Below are 20,466 nucleotides of genomic sequence, written 5' to 3' on the forward strand. Positions count from 1 at the left end.
ACCCAACAGCCGGAGAAGTGGGGCCTGAGGCCAGGCTGCTGGGAGGCGAGGCGTGTCTGAGAGGTGAGGGGGGTAGGGACAGATTATAAACTAACTTTCAGAGAGGTTCGACTGAGAAAGGAAACTAGAAAGGCCAGATAGGGGGACACCAGATAAACAGTGGGGGTGGGTGTCTGCTTGTGATTTTTCTTTTTCCTAAAAAAAGAGTTCCCATTCACTGAGAGAACAGAGCCAGAAGCAGAAATAGACATTCTAGAAGTGGTGGTAGGGGAGAGGGACATGAATGCACGTAGGCGTCGGGTCCTGGGGGTGAGGAAGGGTCTCAGCCTAAGTGCCTGGCTGGCCCCCATCAGCTGAGGAGCAGGGTGCATGTGTCCTCCGAGGCCGGGAGGGAAACCGAGAGGATGGGTGGAGAGGCTGATAAGCCTGCAGCCAGGCCCAGGCGGGAAGTTGAGGGAGTTCCCTCCAGATGACTGTTTTCTAGGTGAAGATGGAGCAGCGGTCACCTCCTGAGGTGAGGCAGCTGCAGTGAGGTGCGGGCTGGAGGGGAGCAAAGAGGCCTGAGATGGAAGGAAGGGAAAGGGCCGAGGCTGTCCCAGGACCCCAGCCGCAGAGCGGGAGACTCAGAGCAAGCCTGCAGGCCACGCACTGCAAATGCTGGCCTAGGGGTCCTAAGGAATGGAGACCTGGTTCCAGCCGCCACCCTGCCCACCCCCAGTGTTGACCCTGCTTGCTTGGTGCCTTGTGGCCTCTGGGTCTGTTTCCTTGAGTGTAAAACAAGGCAGAGGCCTGAGGAGGCAGTGGGAGAGTCGCTCCCTGTGCCATGTGCTGCAGTTCCAACGTCTTCCCTGAAGGTACAAAGAACATTCATTCTCTAGGAACCCAAAGGAGGGAGCAATTGACTTCCGTGTGGGGTGGAGGGGGAGAGGGGAGAGCACCACGGTTTTGGGAAACAGGATGCTGCGGGTAAGAAAAAGAGGGACCCCAAAGTGTGAGTGTCTGCAGGGCAGGGTCTGGCCCAAAGGGTGTGGTCTGGGAGGGTAGAGGGCTGGAGTGCACAAAGGGAGAGTGGGTAGGGCAGGAGTCACAGTCGTAAAGGGGGGCTAGGACCGTGTAGTAAACACCATTGTCATTTATCAATCACCTCGAGGCGGGGGCCAATGAATCACCTCCTTTTATCCAGTCTCAACCTCACACCCACTTCATGCGCACGAAGTTCTCTTATCATCCCCATGTTACAGATTGGGAAAACAGCTCAAAGAGCTTAAGTAAAACTGGTCTAAAAGATTTGAGTCAGGCCTATGGCTCCAGACAAATGGTGCAGCTTCAGAGAGTGGAAGTTCCAGTCCCAGTGCCCAGCCAACTGCCTCTCTCGTGGACAAATCGGTTCTTTCTTTCTTTCTTTCTTTCTTTTTTTCTGAGACAAAGTCCTGCTCCGTTGCCCAGGCTGGAGTGCAGTGGCGCAATCCTGGCTCACCGAACCTCTGCCTCCAGGGTTCAAGCAATTCTCATGCCCCTGCCTCCCGAGTAGCTGGGATTACAGGCATGTGCCACCATGTCCAGCTAATTTTTTGTATTTTTAGTAGAGACGGGGTTTCACTGTTTTGGCCAGGCTGGTTTTGAACTCCTGGCTTCAAGTGATTCGACCACCTTGGCCTCCCAAAGTGCTGGGATTACAGGTGTGAGCCAACGCGGCTGGTAAAATCGGTTATTTCTGAGGCTTGGTGACACCATCAGTCCAGCAGGATAATTATGAAGATTATGGATATCCTGCCTCCGTGGGTTGCCATGGGGATCAAATGCCCAAGGAAGCACCTACAGTTGAGCAGAGAAGCCTGGCAGAGGGGCTTTGCCAGTGGCCAACTAGCCCTCCCCAGCCTGGGGCCACTGCTCCGAGGCTTGACTCACCAGCTAGCCTTGCCCATGGACTTCACCTCCAAAGAGCTGTGCAATTTGCCTGCAACCCAGTCACCTCCATTCTTTGCTGATTGCAGTGACTTCTGATAAGGAAATAGTGTTCTGTGGGCTCTCCCTCTATTCACAGCCCCGGGACACTACTGAGCCCCCTCATTCATGTGGTCCCAGAAGAAGCAGAACAAAACCCTCTCATCTCAAGACAAAGGTTCAAAATTAGCTGTAAAGTGGAAGATAAACCAGGCTTCAAAGATAGGCAGCACCCCACTTCCCTTTGTACAAGCACAAAATATTACAGATATACTTGTAGCCTCACAGGTGAATGGAAAATGAGCTCCAGTGTGTGATTTTTATCATTTAGGAGTAAAAAAAGTAGCAACAATTTAAACTAGGATCTGTCTTCATACGTCTAACAAATCAATTATATCTCATTTGCAAATAAAAACAGTTGGGGATAGGTTACAATATTCAAATAAGCCATTATGGTAAAACAACAAAAAACTAATTATGGAATTGCTCATTAAAATAAAAAAATCACCTCCCCATCCCAAAAAACAGCAATGCACTGAAATCTAGAAAATGTGAGGCCGGGCGCGGTGGCTCACACCTGTAATCCCAGCACTTTGGGAGGTGGAGGCCAGCGGATCACCTGAGGTCAGGAGTTTGAGACCAGCCTGGCCAAATGGTGAAACCCTGTCTCTACTAAAAATACAAAAATTAGCCGGGCCTGGTGGCATGCGCCTCTAATTCCAGCTACTTAGGAGGCTGAGACAGGAGAATCCCTTGAACCCAGGAGGCGGAGTTTGCAGAGAGCCGGGATTGCACCACTGCACTCCAGCCTGGGTAACAGAGACTCTGTCTCAAAAAAAAAAGAAAAAAAAAAGAAAATGTGTGCTACTTATAATTGTGTTTTTTGCCATCTTTTAAAAAAGTAATGGCAAAAACCACAATTACTTTGCAACAACCTAATATATTTTTAGACTAGTCAAGAGTAGTCGTGAGAACAGAGAAAAGAACATGGAGTTTGATCTGTAACTGACTAAACAATTCATCAAGATAACCCACTACTTTCAGACCAGCCAAGGAAACGTGTGCTACTTCTAAAACACACTGACCAGAACTTGGCTTAGATCTAAGCCTTTCTAAAAATGCCCACATGGGATAAACTTTAGTTCTCAATTGGATTCTTTTCCTTAATTGTTAGAAGTATCAAACCCCAGCAATTTAACGTGCGTTTTAGGCATCACAGAAGAGAAAGGAGGGAGCCAGGTAGAAACATCTGTTACAGTGGAAACATCAGACTTACAGTTTTCTTGACCCTCAAGGCTTGAACCTGCAAGAAACAGAAGAAACATGTTGATTCCAGAAGCTTCAATGCTCATGGAGTTAAAGTGATGTGGAAACAGAGTAAACACTCACAGAGCAGAAGTGGCAGCAGGACTCCAAGCCACATCGTGGCCCCTTGGGCCCACCTCGGCTGCATCCTGAGAGTGAAGACTGCAGGCACAGTTAGTTCTGCCTTCGGGCCATGACTCGCTCAGCAGAAGGCACTGCCCACAAGTCACCGTTGAGAAACCCGCCCTGTGAAAAGCAGAAATTGCTCTGGTCACTTCTCCCGGCGCCTGCAGAGAGACCGGCTGTGGCGCTGGTCAGGTAATGGCAGCCATGGCTGGAAACCGGGAACAATGGGGCCTGGGCTGGCCTGATATCTCCTCAGGAAATGACCGGCCTTCCTGAGGGGCCACCGAACGCGGCCGCTTTGTTTAGTTTCTTTAGGGAAAAAACAAGGCACAAGTGACATTTGCCTTGGCGTTCTTGACCCTCCCTCTGTCTCGCCTGGGTTTGGGGTCCCTTCTCATGGCACGGTGAGGGGATTCCTCCCTGCCTCCAGCCTCCACCCACCACCCAAAGGGCTGCTCTCCCAGGACATCCAGAAAGATCTCTCTGCTTTTCCAGTCCTCCCCTTCCCCCATCAAAGAGGGCTTTTGCCACACAGCATAAGTCTGGGCCCCCTGCCTTTCTTGGGCTGACTTTTCCCCAAAATTGCAGGTTTGTCAAAGAGACCTGCTGCTGGGGCAGGCTGAGCTTGGAATGCAGCGGAACTGAGGCGAGAGAATAGCAGAGGAAGTAGGGGGCAAAGAGCACCCTTGGGCGTAGGCTAGCTTAAGCAATAGCAAAAGCAAAAGATGTAAGATAGAAGAACATACGAAATAAGGGAGTAAGCAGTAAGAATAGAATTAACGGCTGGGCGCGGTGGCTCACGCCTGTAATCCCAGCACTTTGGGAGGCCAAGGCGGGCGGATCATGAGGTTAGGGGTTTGAGACCAGCCTGACCAACATGGTGAAACTCCACCTCTACTAAAAAAAAAAATACAAAAATTAGCCAGGCATGGTGGAGAACCCCTGTAATCCCAGCTACTCAGGAGGCTGAGGCAGGAGAATTGCTTGAACTCAGGAGGCAGAGGTTGCAGTGAGCTGAGATCGCACCATTGTACTCCAGCCTGGGCAACAGAGTGAGACTCCATCTCAAAAAAAAAAAAAAAAGAATAGAATTAACTTCTTCCATGGCAATAAGGAGTGACATGTTAACCAAATATCGTACCCTTTAGAAGATGGCTTCAAATCTAAAAATACACTATTCCTACTCCTTTAAGCCTCAAAATACGTTATTCCTACTCCTTTTAAAAGATACCTTGTAGCTTTAAGATTGACCTTTGGGGCCGGGAGTCGTGGCTCATGCCAGTAATCCCAGCACTTTGAGAGGCTGAGGTAGGAGGATTGCCTGAGGTCAGGAGTTTCAGACCAGCCTGGCCAACATGGTGAAACCCTGTCTCCAATAAAAATACAAAAATTAGCCAGGCACGGTGGCACACGCCTATAATCCCAGCTACCCAAGAGGCTGAGGCAGGAGAATCGCTTGAACCCGGGAGGCGGAGGTTGCAGTGAGCCGAGATCGAACCACTGCACTCCAGCCTGGGGTGACAGAGCAAGACTTTGTCTCAAAAAAAAAAAAAGATTGGCCTTTAGAGTTTTCATTGGGTAATAGATATTTTGATGGTAGAAAATACTAGAATCTGGCAGAGTGCGATGGCTCATGCCTGTAATCCCAGCACTTTGGGAGGCCAAGGCGGGTGGATGACTTGAGGTCAGGAGTTCAGGACCAACCTGGCCAACAGGGAGAAACCCGTCTCTACTAAAAATACAAAAATTAGCCTTAGCCGGGCATGAAGGCCGGCACCTGTAATCCCAGCTACTTAGGAGGCTGAGGCAGAAGAACTCAGAAGGCGGAGGTTGCAGTGAGCCGAGATGGCACCACTGCACTCTAGCCTAGGCGACAGAAGTGAAACTCCATCTCAAAAAAAAAAAAAAGAGAAAGAAACTACTAGAATCTGATCCTTTGCATCAGTTTCTAAAAATCTAACTTGTTACAGTCATAGAGTCAAACGTTATGGGATGCTTTGGAAAAGAAGCAAACCATGTGGATATTAATAACACATCAAAATCTCTCAGACTGTCTTAATATTTTATGGTGTTTCTTTATAGTCTGTAATTTAAAACATCAATCAAATATTGCCACAAAAAGTAATATAATAGATAAGGGAGTAAGCAGTAAGTTGGGACATGGTAAGAGAAGTAAGTTGGAAGGACTTCCAGTAGCTATTTGGTCGCAAAAAATAAAAGTAAAGATGGGCAATTTGGTCAGAAGAGGTAAAGTGGGGGTAAACAAGGTTGAACAACTAGCTTACAAGAAATAAAGTAGGGTGAAGGCACTATAAGAGAAAGGCAAGTGACGTTAAGCAAGTGAGGAAAAACATGTAAAAGGCCGTGAAATGTAACAAACCGGCACTGATAACCACTCACAGGTCAGCCCACTCACCCCTCTCCGAGAGTGTCGCTGTGCTTAATCATTTGCTGCTTCGCTATTTGTACGTGTGTCATGTCCAATTCTTTGTTCATGGCACCAACAGCCTGGAGCTGCGCGGCACCATCTGGTAACAGAACTAGGAAGCTCTCCTCAGCTTTTGGTGTGGGTGACATACGCAGCCCTGTGAGAGGCCCCTCCCCAGCATGCACCCCTAAACAAATGCGTACTCTACTGGGCCACTATGCGGGAGCTTCCTAAGATATACATCATTTCTGCTGGGCGTGGTGGCTCATGCCTGTAATCCTAGCACTTTGGGAGGCCGAGGCGGGCGGATCACCTGAGGTCAGGAGTTCGAGACCAGCCTGACCAACATGGAGAAACTCCATCCTTACTAAAAATACAAAAATTAATCGGGTGTGGTGGCGCATGCCTGTAATCCCAGGTACTCAGGAGACTGAGGTAGGAGAATCGCTTGAACCTGGGAGGTGGAGGTTGCAGTGAGCTGAGATCACGCCATTGCACTCCAACCTGGGGGACAAGAGTGAAACACTGTCTCAAAAAAAAAAAAAAGATATACATCATTTCCTTTCACTCCTCTGTTTGAGACCAGAAAAAGTCAATTTACAGCCTGCCATAATACAGCCTTTGCTTACCTTTCAAGCCTAGTCTCTCACCACTTCCTTCCTTGCACCTACATTATGGCTGCTAGAATTTCTAGTTCCTAGCACTCTTCATCTGTCTGTGCCTTTGTCGGGGCTGCTCCCCTACTTGGAATGCCTTCCTCACTTCTTTCCAAGCAAATTCCTACCCATCCTTCCTAACTCAGTTCAGGAATCCATTTCTCCAGAATTTTTCCTCGTCTTCCCCAGACTGAGCTGCCTTTCCTCTGCAACCCCCTTACCTCCCTGGTTTTCCCTCTGTCGGATACTTTTTATTTTTTTGAGACAGAGTCTTGCTCTGTCGCCCAGGCTGAAGTGCAGTGGCGTGATCTTGGCTCACTGCAACCTCCACCTCACAGGTTCAGGCGATTCTCCTACCTCAGCCTCCCAAGTAGCTAGAATTACAGGCATGCGTCACCATGCCCAGATAATTTTTGTATTTTTAGTAGAGACGGGGTTTCACCATGTTAGCCAGGCTGGTCTTGAACTCCTGACCTCAGGTGATCGCCCACCTTGGCCTCCCAAAGTGCTGGGATTACAGGTGTGAGCCACCGGGCCCAGCTGTCGGACCCTTTTATTTTTTTTTTTGAGATGGAGTCTCGCTCTGTCGCCCAGGCTGGAGTGCAGTGGTGCAATCCTGGCTCACTGCAAGCTCTGCCTCCTGGGTTCACGCCATTCTCCTGCCTCAGCCTCCCAAGTAGCTGGGACTACAGGCGCCCCCCACCACACCCGGCTAATTTTTTGTATTTTTAGTAGAGACGGGTTTCACCGTGTTAGCCAGGATGGTCTCGACCTCCTGACCTCGTGATCCACCCACCTCAGCCTCCCAAAGTGCTGGGATTACAGGCGTGAGCCACCGCGCCCGGCCAGACACTTTTATTATAGGATGTGTCATAATGGCCTGTCCTCCCCCAAATGGACTGCAATCTCCTTGATGACAGGGACAGTGTCTGGAACCTAGTAGATGATGAAAAAGCATTAGTGCAATGGATGATTGTCTAGATGGATGAAGACAAGCTACTGTATTGTCTGAATCAGATGATCACTGCCTTGAGGGTGCCATATTGTTTCTGAAATGCCACCCTCTAGGACTTCCCCACGGTAAAGCTAAGACAGATACAAACTGGCCGCAGTCAAAACCAGATTCCTCTACCTCAGGGCAAGAACCAAGAAGTAATGGCTTCCAGCTAGAAAACAATTCCTCTCTCTGACCTATGGTTCAGTGGAAGTTTTGATAAGAGCCTTGAACAGCAATACACACTTTACCCATTTATTTCTAAAGGAATGTTTTCCATTGCGTTATTTGCTGTTGTTTTGTGCTCGTCATTCCCCACTATAAGCTATCTTCTTTGGCAACCCACTGGAAATTACCCTCACCCATCTACCAAATTTTGATGTGGGAACAAAAAAGGAAACACCATGATTAATAAAATAAATTTTGGCTTCAATGGTAACTTTTAGACACTGCAGAGTAAGCACCTTTTGCAGAGCAACAATTCAAATGATAGTGATAAATGCCAAGACCCCAGACCCCGTGCCCTCAAGTTCCAAAGTAAATTTCTAAAACGTGGCAATTGCTTCATAAATGATTCTAATATTTTCAGGATACCATGATAAAATAAAGCTTTATTTCAAAAATAAATGTTTTTTTAGAAAATTGAAAAATTGTATCCCATAATTCACACTGTGTACCAGAATACATTCCAAATGGACCAGTGATATGAATGTACAAATAAACCCATAAGAGTTCTAGAAGGGGCCAGGCACAGTGGCTCATGCTTGTAATCCCAGCACTTTGGGAGGCCGAGGTGGGCAGATCACCTGAGGTCAGGGGTTCAAGGCCAGCCTGGCCCACATATAATGAAACCCCGTCTCTACTAAAAAATACAAAAATGAGCTAGGCGTGGTGGCACATGCCAGTAGTCCCAGCTACTTGGGAAGCTGAGGCAGGAGAATCACTTGAACCTGGGAGGCAGAGGTTGCAATGAGCCAAGATCATGCCACTGCACTTCAGCCTGGGCAAGAGAGCAAGACTCTGTCTCGCAAAAAAAAAAAAAAAAAAGTTCTAGAAGAAAATACAAAAGAAGAAAAGAAGTCCTTACAACCTTGAATGGCAGAGGCTGGTTTAACTAAAACTTAAAATCCAGAAGCCATAAAATTGATTGATAAATTGTACTTTATGAAAAAAAAGTTCTGCTTTGCCAAAAAAAAAAAAAAAAATTAGTCAAGAGAAAAACTACTAACTGGAAAAAATGTTTGCAACTCACATCATGGACAAAGAGCTAACCTCCCTAGTATGTGAAGAACACTCATAAATTAAGAAGAAAAAGTTCGGGAGTCTGTCTAAGCTACTCTGGCTTGGGAGGCTGCCTGATTAAAAGAAAGAAAATAAAAGAGAAGAAGAAAAAGAAAAGACCAACAATCCAATAGAAAAATGGGCAAAGAATATGAACAGATAGTTTCCATAATGTAAGAAAAAGTATCTGAAATTGGAAATAGGCAAAAATGAGTACTGCATGCCTGTCCAGGGTTTACCTCACACTCTAAGGCTATTAACGTTTGTTTGACTTGGTATTTACAGTAGACTAGAATACTTTACAATCAGTAGGGGAGAGTAAACATTAACTTGTAGAAAGTCAGTAAGGATGCAAAGGATTCTTATTATCTGTGGCAGAGGGGTGGGTGGCAGAAACTGAGCAGTTGGGGACTTTTCTTTGCAAAGCTTTCTGTACTTTTGTTATTTAAATCATGTGACTGTATTACCCTTTCACTTTTTTCTTTTTTTTTTGAGATGGAGTCTTGCGCTGTTGCCCAGGCTGTTGTGCAGTGGCACTATCTCAGCTCACTGCAGCCTCCACCTCCAGGGTTCAAGTGATTCTCGTGCCTCAGCCTCCCGAGTAGCTGGGACTACAGGCATGTGCCACCATGCCCAGCTAATTTTCGTATTTTTAGTAGAGATGGGGTTTCACCATGTTGGCCAGACTGGTCTTGAACTCCTGACCTCGGGCGATCCACCCACCTTGGTCTCCCAAACTGCTGGGATTACAGGCGGGAGCCACCGTGCCCGGCAGTATTACCTTTAAAATTTTAATTAAGAAATTGAATTTCTGTTCAGCTTTATGAAGTATTATATAATTGACATAAAATAAGCTGCGTTTAAAGTATACACTCAGAAAAGTGTTGACATGTGTATACTGATGAAACAACCTCTACAATCAAGGAAGTAGACACATCCACCACCCCCAAAAGGTTCCTATGCCCTTTGTCTCCCTTGCCCTCTGCACCCTCCCCACTGCACCCTCCCCACTGCACCCTCCCCACTGCACCCTCCCCACTGCAAGGATTGATCTGCTTTCTGATTAGTTTGCATGTTCTGGAATTTTGTAAAGATTCATACAGTATGTACCTTTTATTATTATTATCATTATCTTTGGTGTGTCTTTTTTCTTTTTTTTTTTTTTTGAGACAGAGACTCTCTCTGTTGCCCAGGCTGGAGCACAGTGGCACAATCTCGGCTCACTGCAACCTCCACCTCCCAGGTTCAAGCAATTCTCTGTCTCAGCCTCCGGAGTAGCTGGGATTACAGGCACCTGCCACCACGCCTGGCTTATTTTTTGTATTTTTAGTAGAGACAGGGTTTCACCGTGTTAGCCAGGATGGTCTCGATCTCCTGACCTCGTGATCCGCCCGCCTCGGCCTCCCAAAGTGCTGGGATTACAGGCGTGAGCCACCGCGCCTGGCCTTTTTTTTTTTTTTTTTGAGACACGGTCTTGCTCTGTGGCCCAGGCTGGAGTGCAGTGCCGCAATCTTGGCTTGCTGCAACCTCTGCCTCCTGGGTTCAAGCAACTCTCCTGCCTCAGCCTCCCGAGTAGCTGGGATCACAGGTGTGCACCACCAGGCCCAGCTAATTTTTGTATTTTTAGTAGAGACGGGGTGTCACCATGTTGGCCAGGCTGGTCTCAAACTCCTGACCATAAGCAATCCGCCCACCTCAACCTCCCAAAGTGCTGAGATTACAGGCATGAACCACCGCACCCAGCCAACATCTTTTTTTTGAGACAGGGTCTCACTCTGTCTCCTAGGCTGGAGTGCAGTGGCACAATCATGGCTCACGGCAGCCTCAAACTCCTGAGCTCAAGCAATCCTCCCACCTCAGCCTCCCAAGTAGCTGGGACTACAGGTGTGCACCACCACGCACAGCTAATTTTTTACTATTTGTAGAGACAGGGTCTTGCCCAGGCTGGAATCCAGCTTCTTGTCTCAGAAGATCCTCCAGCCTCAGCCTCCCAAAGTGCTGGGATTATAGGCATGAGCCACTATGCCTGGCCTTGCCTTTTTCAATATAGTAAATCGAATGGGTTTTTATTCGTTTGTGGGCCTCTCCTTTCTCCTCACTTCTTCCCCTTGACCTTGGTGGATTCCTTGATTGGGTTGAGGCAAAGGTTCCCACACTGCTTTGGCTTCTTGGTAACTGATCAAGAGACTGACTCCTACATAACCAAGGGACCCCAGGAGTTCCCACCAGGCTTAACAAACTCACCCAGGACCCTGTTTCTCCCATGGTGTTGTTCGCTTCTTCTCAGCCAAGCAGAATTGAAGGAGGACAGACACACAGTTATTCCTACCTGCAGTGCTCCTGCCTTCAAATACCGGGGAAGTAACGCAGATCTGAAACATAGCGACTCGTTAACTGCACAGAAAAAGCTGTCTGCTGGAATAAACTTCAGGAAGTGGTTTTTCTGAGCAACTGGAGGTGGAGTGGGGGGAGGAAGGCGGAGGCAGGTGGGCAACAGACATGTCAGAGGGCACAGCAGGCCAACCACCTATTTCATGACAATGGTGATTGGAAATGAGATTCACCGGCCATTCCATTTCCCCCACCTGTAGCCTCAGATCTCATTAGTCTTGGAGAGTTGATGAGCCAGACTCAACAGCCCCCATCCACTGGGTTTGGGACACACCCCAGCCTGGGAGTGAACGTGCACTAATGCGTAAATCAGAAGCCTGGGTTCCCTGTCTGTTCTCTGCAGCTTAATAGCTTAAATGCTCTGAGGCTCATGTTCCTCACCTATATAATGGGAATAATGTGCCCATCTACCCATTGAATAGGCTTGTTAGGAAGATCAAACAAGAGCTAGCCTTTGAAAGTACATTTAACCAGCAGAGCACAGTAAGAACATAGTAACAACAAAAAAATATAAAAAATAGCTGCGTACGGTGGTGCATGCCTGTGGTCCCAACTACTCGTGAAGCTGAGGTGGGAGCAACGCTTAAGCCCAGGAGTTTGAGGCTGCAGTGAGCCACGATCACACCACTGTGCTCTAACCTGGGCAACAGGGCAAGACCTTGTCTCAAAAAGTAATAATAATTAATTTAAAAGTTTTTAAAAAACAATAGTTATGATTGAACAATAATAACAACAGTTGTTGATCTGGTTTGGCTGGGCCTGCCACATCTGAATCGCTGCTCTGGAGCTCAGCTGACTTAGTGAACCCAAGGGGCAGCGCTCAGTGCCTTTTCTTCCACACCCACCATATGCTGCCCTCACCACCCCAGTCTGGCCCCTCACAAAGGTGGGCAGCTGGGCAAAAGGGAGTCAGGCAGGGACATTGTGGAGGAGTCTGTGCTATTCCATCCCCTGCAGGAGGCCCCCTCCAGTTACAAGGGACATGGTTGTTTTGTTTTTGGGATTTTTTGGGGTTTTTTTTGAGACAGGTTCTTGTTCTGTTGCACATGCTGGAGTGCAGTGGTGTGATCACAGCTCACGGCAACCTCCGCCTCTCAGGTTCAAGCCATCCTCCCACCTCAGCCTCTCGAGTAGCTGGGACTGTAGGCATGCACCACCACATCCGGCTAATTTTGGTAATTTTTGTAGAGATGGGGTCTCGTCACATTGCCCAGGCTGGTCTTGAACTCCTGAGCTCGAGCGATTTGCACGCTTCGGCCTCCCAAAGTGCTGGGATTATAGGCATGAGCCACCGCACCTGGCTGACATGGTTGTATTATGACTCATAACCATAGGCATTTTTGCCTTTGTAGACCTCTTCCTCCACAAAAAAAAAATTACATTTTGAAACTGTACTGGTATAAATAAGAATATATTCATATTATATATTTAAAAATTTCTTTTACCTAGACAGTGGTTTTATTCTTCTGATGACTGTATCTTCTAAACCTAATGAAGAAGGGCCTGACAACAGATCAGGCACACAACAGCCCAAGGGGTTAAGGGACCTACTGTCTTCCACCCTGAGTGGCCTGGCCGCTGGCCTGGGAAGAGCACCACCATGTCCCAGGCACTGAAGCCAAAACAGGTGTTTGTGCATTCTGTTCTCAAAACCACAAAAGCACAAGCAACAAAATAACAAAAACAGATAAACTAGACTGTATTAAAATTAAAAATGTTTTTATTGCAAAGGATAGCATTAGGAAAGTGAAAGGTAATTCACAGAATGGGAGAAAATATTTGGAAATAATATATCTGATAAGGGTCTAGGATCTTGAATATATAAAGAACTGTTACAATTCAACAACAAAAACACAACCATTTTAAAGAATTGGCAAAGGGGCAGGGTGTGGTGGCTCACGCCTGTAATCCCAGCACTTGGGGAGCCTGAGGCAGGAAGATCACTTAAGGTCAGGAGTTCCAAGACCAGCCTGGCCAATATGGTGAAACCCCATCTCAGCTAAAAATACAAAAAATTAGCCAGGCGGTGGCACATGCCTGTAATCCCAGATACTCAGGAGCTCAGGAGGCTGAGGCAGGAGAATTGCTTGTTCCCAGGAGGCAGAGGTTGCAGTGAGCTGAGATCACGTCACTGCACTCCAGCCTGGGCAATAGAGTAAATGAGACTCCGTCTTAAAAAAAAAAAAAAAGGATTTGAGCAGATTATTTCTCCTAAGAAGATTAAAAAAAAATGACCCCAAGCACATGAAAAGATGCTCAACATCATTAGTCATTAGGGAATTGCAAATCAAAACTACAATGAGATACCACTTCATACCCACTAGGATAACTATAACCAAAAAGACAGACAATAAATATTGATGAGGATGTAGAGAAACAGGAATGCCCATATGCTACTATGGCATTGTAAAACGATACAGCCACTTTGAAAACAGTTGGTGGTTCCCCAAAATTAAAAATAGAGTTACCATGTGATCCAGCAGCAATTCAACCCTTGGGGATATAGTCAAGAGAGCTGAAAACACGTCCACACAAAAACATGCACACAAATGTTTATAGGGCTGGGCGCGGTGGCTCACGCCTGTAATCCTAGCACTTTGGGAGGCCGAGGCGGGTGGATCACGAGGTCAGGAGATCGAGGTCATCCTGGCTAACGGTGAAATCCTGTCTCTACTAAAAATACAAAAAATTAGCCGGGCGTGGTGGTGGGCACCTGTAGTCCCAGCTACTCGGGAGGCTGAGGCAGAAGAATGGTGTGAACCCAGGAGGCGGAGCTTGCAGTAAGCCGAGATCGCACCACTGCACTCCAGCCTGGGGCAACGGAGCAAGACTCCGTCTCAAAAAAAAAAAAAAAAAAAATCACAAATGTTTACAGAAGCAGTATTCACAATAGCCAAAATGTAGAAACAACACAAATGTTCATCAACTAATGAATGAGCAAACAAAATGTATTATAGCCATATAATGGAATATTATTTGGCAATAAAAAGAATAAAGTACTGGGCAGGGCATGGTGGCTTACACTGGTAATCCCAGCACTTTGGGAGCCCGTGGCTGGAGAATCGCTTAAAGCCAGGAGTTTGAGACTAGCCTGGGCAACATAGCCAGACCCTGGCTCTACCAAAAAAAAAAATTTTTTTTTTCACCTCCCACCAACTTCTCTCAAAAAATTTTTTAAAATTAGCCTGGTGTGGTGGTGCGCCCCAGTAGTCCCAGCTACTCTGGAGGCTGAGATGGGAGGCTTGTTTGAGCTCAGGACTTTGAGGCTACAGTGAGCTAGGATTGCACCGCTGCACTCTGGCCCAGGTCATAGCGTGAGACTCTGTCTCTAAACAACAACAAAAGGAACGAAATACTGATACATGCTACACTATAGATGAACTTTAAAAACATGCTAAGTGGAAGAAGCTAATGAAAGGCCACATATTATATAATTCCATTTCTATGCAATGTCCAGAATACGCAAATCCATGGAGATGGAAAGTAGTTTGGTTGGCTAGGGCTGGGGGATTAGGTAAGATAGCGAAAGAATACAGGTTTCTTTTTGGGATAATGAAAATGTTCTAAAATTGATTGGGGTGATGGTTGCACAACTCTGAATATATGAAACACCATTGAATTGCACGCTTTAAATAGGTAAATGGTATGGCATGTGAACTGTATCTCAATGAATCTGTTATTTTAAAAATCTTAGAGGGTATGTTTTCATTTCCTGTGGCTACAGTGACAAATACCCACACACTTCCTGGCTTAAAACAACAGAAACTTATTCTTTCCCCATTCTGGATCTAGAATAAGTATGAATGGACCAAAATCAAGCTGCCAGCAGGGCTACACTCCCTGCAGAGGCTCTGTGGGAGGAGAATCTGTTCCTGGCCTCTTACAGGAGCAGATTGGTGGCTGCTGGCATTCCTTGGTCTGTGGGTGCATCACTCCAGTCTTCAAGGCCAGCATCTTCAAATCTCTGCTCAATCTCCACATCACCTCTCTTCTGTGTGTCTAATCTCCCTTATTTATTATTTATTTATTTATTTGAGATGGGGTCTCACCCTGTTTCCAAGGCTGGAGTGCAGTGGTTCAATCACAACTCACTGCAGCCTTGACCACCAGTGATTCTCTCACCTCAGCCTCCTGAGTAGCTGGGACCACAGGCACGCACCACCATGCCTAGATAATTTTTTAATTATTTGTAAAGATGAGGGCTCGCTATGTTTCCCAGGTTGGTCTTGAACTTTTGAGCTCAAGGGATTCTCCTCCCTGGGCCTCTCAAAGTGCTGGGATTATAGGCATAAACCAATGTGCCCCGCCTCCCTCTGCCTCTCTGGTAAAGTCACTTGTGATTGTATTTGGAGCCCATCCAGATAATCTCCCCATCTCAAAACTGTTAACTTAATCACATCTGCAAATCCCATTCTCCCATATGTTACAAACTGAATGTTTGCATCCCCGCGACAATTCACATGTTGGAACCAACTCCCCAGTGTGATAGTACTTGCAGGTGGAGCCTTTGGAGGTGGTTATGTCATGAGGGTGGAGGCCTCATGAATGGGACTGGTGCCCTTATGAAAGGGACCATAAGAAAATCCCTAGGCCAGGTGCGGTGGCTCACGCCTGTAATCCCAGCACTTTGGGTGGCCAAGGTGGGCAGATCGACGTGAGGCCACGAGTTTGAGACCAGCCTGGCCAACGTGGCAAAATCCTATCTCTACTAAAAATACAAAAATTAGCTGGCATGGTGGCGCGCCTGTAGCCTCAGTTACTTGGGAGGCTGAGGCACGAGAATCAGTTGAACCCAGGAGGCAAAGGTTGTGGTCAGCCGAGACCGCGCCACTGCACTCCAGCCCGGGTGACAGGGCAAGACTCCTTCTCAAAACAGAAAAAAAAAAAAAGGCAAGAAAAGAATTCCCTAGTCCTTTCCATCATGTGAGGACACAGCCATCTATAAATGAGGAAGTAGGCCTCACCAGACACTGGAGCTGCTGGAGCTTTGATGCTGGACTTCCCAAACTCCAGACAGAACTGTGAGAAATACATTTTTGTTGTTTCTTTTTTTTTTTTTTTTTTTGAGATGGAGTCTCATTCTTGTTGCCCAGGCTGGAGTGCAATGGCACAATTTCAGCTCATTGAAACCTCCGCCTCCAGGGTTCAAGCGATTCTCCTGCCTCAGCCAGCTGAGTAACTGGGATTACAGGCATGAGCCACCATGCCTGGCTAATTTTGTGTTTTTAGTAGAGATGGGGTTTCTCTGTGTTGGTCAAGCTGATCTTGAACTCCCAACCTCAGGTGATCCACCTGCCTCAGCCTCCCAAAGTGCTGGGATTACAGGCGTGAGCCACCGCGCCCGGCCCATTTTTGTTGTTTCTAAGGCACCCAGTCCAAACAAACTAAGACACCATATAGGGCAACATTCACAGGTTCCAGGGGTCAGGGCCTGATATCCTTGGGGGTCATCAGCAGCCTACCACAGGGGTATCATGACCCATATTACAGATGGGGAGCTGAGGGCCAGGAGGTGAAACATCAACCAAGTTCCCAGCACCACATCTGCCTGCCTGTGTCTGCCTGGCTTGCTACAAGGCTTCTGTGACTGACCTTTCTGGGCAGAAGGCTCAGACCCAGTCCCTGACCTGACACACATGAGTCATGAGACCAGAGCCAGCTTCATAGATGTGTGACCCGTGCCGTCACAGGGGCCCTGTGCTCAGAAGCTGCCATGCTTGGTTTGATGCCTTGCTGTCGCCACCTTGAAATTCTTGATAATTTTGAATTTTCATTTGCACTAGACCCACAAATTATGTAACTGGTCCTACATGTGACACTGAGCAAGAAAAGGGAGAGTTGAGATGAGGTGGGTAGAAGCTGCCCTGCCCACGGCCTCACCTCAGACCTGAAAAGTACCTGACACCCCGATCCTGCACAGCCTAAATAATTGCATTGTTTTATATGAAAGAAGAACTAGACTTTTTTCCACTTTTGGTGGAAATTATAGGGAGGTATATTTCAGCCAGAACTGTGCAACACAGCAGGTAAGGAAAGTTTTGCAAATGTTTTAAAAGGCCAGATGAGACTGGGCATGGTGGCTCACGTCTGTAATCCCAGCACTTTGGGAGGCCACAGCAGGCGGATCACCTGAGGTCAGGGGTTTGAGACTAGCCTGGGCAACATGGCGAAACCCTGTCTCTATTAAAAAAATACAAAAAGGTCAGGCGCAGTGGCTCATGCCTGTAATGCCAGCACTTTGGGAGGCTGAAGCAGGTGGATCACTTGAGGTCAGGAGTTTGAGACCAACTTGGCCAACATGGTGAAACCCCGTCTATACTAAAAATACAAAAATTAGCCAGGCGTGGTGGCATGCGCCTGTAGTTTCAGCTACTCAGAGGGCTGAGGCAAGAGAATCGAATAAACCTGGGAGGCGGAAGTTGCAGCGAGCCGAGATTGCGCCACCGCACTCCAGCCTGGGCCACAGAGCGAGACTGTCAAAAAAAGAAAAAAGAAAAAGCCAGCTGAGAGAGAGGGAGGTGATTCCTAAAGCTGCGGAGTCTCCTCTGGGCCCACCTGAGGCAAACCCAGCCTCCACCAAGAGGCAAGTTTTGTGTCAGTTCCCAAGAACTCCAGAAGCCATGTGGGCCACTCCTTCTTTTAGGGGGAGAATGCAGCTGTCAAATATCTCTTCATCTTATTAATAAAGCTAACAAGGAGCCAAGTATTTGTCAAAACCAATGCCAGGGGTCAGAGCAGTGTCCCACTGATTGCCACAGCTGAAGACAAAGGAAAAGGAAGGAAGACCGTCATCGTCAATGTGGTTGCCATTGCAAAGGTGGCTAGGTGGCCTCTGTCACTGTGGGCTGGGAATCATAGCTCTGGTCTGATGCTAACAAGGACCATGCAACTGCTCATGGAGCGCACAAATGACTGCCCAGACAACATAAAAAAACAGCATCTGGCCGGGCATGGTGGCTCACACCTGTAATCCCAACACTTTGGGAGGCTGAGGCGGCCGGATCACTTGAGATCAGGAGTTCGAGACCAGCCTGACCAACATGGTGAAACCCCATGTCTACTAAAAATACAAAAATTAGCCGTGCGTGGTGGCACAAGCCTGTAGTCGCAGCTATTCAAGAGGCTGAATCACTTGAACCCAGGAGGCGGAGGTTGCAGTGAGCCAAGATTGCACCACTGCACTCTAGCCTGGGTGACAGAGGGAGACTCTGTCTCAAAAAAAAAAAAGGTGTCTGTGTTCCCACTGTGGAAACCTAAGCAGATTGGCTGGACAAACTTTAGAATGACAGGGACCCCAAAAACAGAAAGAAAAGCAAAATGCAGCCTAGTCTCTATCCCCAGGGGCGGTGGGGTCGTCTGGGGACAACAGAAGGATGAAGGCCCAGGATGAGGCAGAAAGGAGCTGATCTGGGGGTAAGGGAAACAGGGAGAGACTGACTGGTTGACTTTGGGAGGGGTGTCAGGGACGCTGGGGCCACTACCATGACTCTGAGGGAGACACAAGTTTTTCATGGGTTTTTCTCTGTGCAGCGTGGTGTAAGTCTGCCCTCACATCTCCCTTCCAGCAACCTTCAAGCAACCTCTAGTAGAGATTTGAAGTGGGATTTTCTTTTCTTTTCTTTTCTTTTCTTTTTTTTTGAGATAGGGTCTGGATCTGTCACCCAGGTTGGAGTGCAGTGGCACAATCTTGGCTCACTGCAACCTCCACCTCCTGGGTTTAGGTGATTCTCGTGCCTCAGCCTCCCGAGTAGCTGGGATTACAGGCATACACCACCATGCCCAGCTAATTTTTTGTATTTTTAGTAGAGATGGGGTTTTGCCATGTTGGCCAGGCTGGTCTCGAACTCCTGACCTCAAGTGATCCGCCCACCTTGGCCTCCCAAAAAAGTGCTGGGATTACAGGCCTGAGCCACTGCCCCCGGCCTTAGAGTGGGGTTTCTGTTCTCATTTGACTGTGTCATGGTTCTGAGACGAATCCTCACGTGAGAAAGCAACGGGCCTGGCTTCCTTGGGCTCCTCAGCCATGGCCCTCCCAGAGCCCACCATGCCTGGAGGACCCAGCATGGGCCACAGACATGCACCTTCATTCTCACAAGTTCATCTGAGAGGAGGAGGGAGGAAAAGCCAAGGAAACCCAAAAGGCAGGTTAGAGAAAGAAGTCACTCTGTGTCCGCAAAGAGCTCCCCTCCCCTGGCCCTGTGCCCTTCACTCTCTATAGGTCAAGGTTTTGCTGGACTGTTTCCAGTGTTTGAGCCTGAATCCACCACGCCGGGGCTCCCTGATGCACTAATCCGGTGTTCAAAGAAGGGAAGGGCTGTGTGGCCCTGAACCTGTGCCTACACAGCAGAAAGAATTCCAACCTTTCCTTATCAGACATAAAGTGGATCTACAAAGGGTCACATTAGAGAGTTTTCCTTTTTAAATGGCTCTACAAATGTTCTGAGGTAGGCGGCAGAACTCGACTCCAAAGGTAGGGCTTGGACACTGGACCAAATTGAAGACTAGCTAAACAGGGACTGAGAGAAAGCAGCTTTCCATAAGACACGCCCACCAGTGTGCCGTGTCAGTTTACCGTTACCATGACAACACTGGGAGTTACCACCCCTTTCCATGGCAATGACCTGACAACCCAGAAGTTACCACCCTTTTTCTAGAAATTTCTCTATAGTCTGGCCCTTAATTTGCATATAACTAGATGGGCACACATATGATGCAGAACTGCCCTGAGCTGGTGCTCTGGGCACACTGCCTATAGGGTAGCCCTGCTCCACAAGGAGCAGTCTGTCTGCTGCTGCTGTGCACTGCCGCTTCAATAAAAGTTGCTGTCTAACACCACCGGCTCCCCTAGCTTGCACTTGAATTCTTTCCTGGGCAAAGCCAAGAACCCTGCCAGGCTAAGCCCCAATTCTGGAGTTCACCTGCCCTGCATCAGTTGCACGTAGCACAGTTTCATTAGTTTGGCCTTGAGGGGCCAAGAGCAATCCTGCTTTGCACCACCCACCATGAAAGGGAGCAGGAGCTGGCGGGGTGCGGTGGCTCACGCCTGTAATCCCAGCACTTTGGGAGGCCGAGGCGGGAGGATCACCTGAGGTCAGGAGTTCGAGACCAGCTTGGTCCAACATGATGAAACACCATCTCTACTAAAATTACAAAAATTAGCCGGGCATGGTGGCAGGCACCTGTAATCCCAGCTACTAGGGAGGCTGAGGCAGGAGAATCGCTTGAACCCAGGAGGCAGAGGTTGCAGTGAGCCAAGATCACACCACTGCACTCCAGCCTGGGTGACAGAGCGAGACTCCATCTCAAAAAAAAAAAAAAAGAAAAGAAAAGAAAAAAGAAAG

At 47.8% G+C, this 20,466-nt stretch overlaps 1 protein-coding gene across 8 annotated transcripts in view; it reads right to left on the reverse strand.

Annotated features, from left to right (window-relative positions):
- Positions 1 to 20,466, reverse strand: part of PECAM1 (platelet and endothelial cell adhesion molecule 1) — a 109,228-nt gene that overhangs the window by 64,776 nt on the left and 23,986 nt on the right. For 4 of the 8 annotated variants that reach the window (XM_009433057.5, XM_009433056.5, XM_009433055.5 and 1 more), the window contains exons 1-2: positions 3,334 to 3,592; positions 3,221 to 3,247 (exon numbers count right to left, since the gene is read on the reverse strand). In XM_009433057.5, coding sequence (XP_009431332.3) covers positions 3,221 to 3,247; positions 3,334 to 3,397 — 91 coding nt within the window. In that variant the 5' untranslated portion in view covers positions 3,398 to 3,592. Of the gene's footprint in view, positions 1 to 3,220; positions 3,248 to 3,333; positions 3,637 to 10,978; positions 11,107 to 20,466 lie in introns of those variants that run through there. The other 4 variants (XM_016932758.4, XM_016932756.4, XM_016932757.4 and 1 more) reach the window with 3 other exon arrangements.

This window comes from Pan troglodytes, chromosome 19, assembly GCF_028858775.2.
Source record: "Pan troglodytes isolate AG18354 chromosome 19, NHGRI_mPanTro3-v2.0_pri, whole genome shotgun sequence".
In the NCBI taxonomy this organism is placed as follows: Eukaryota; Metazoa; Chordata; class Mammalia; order Primates; family Hominidae; genus Pan; species Pan troglodytes.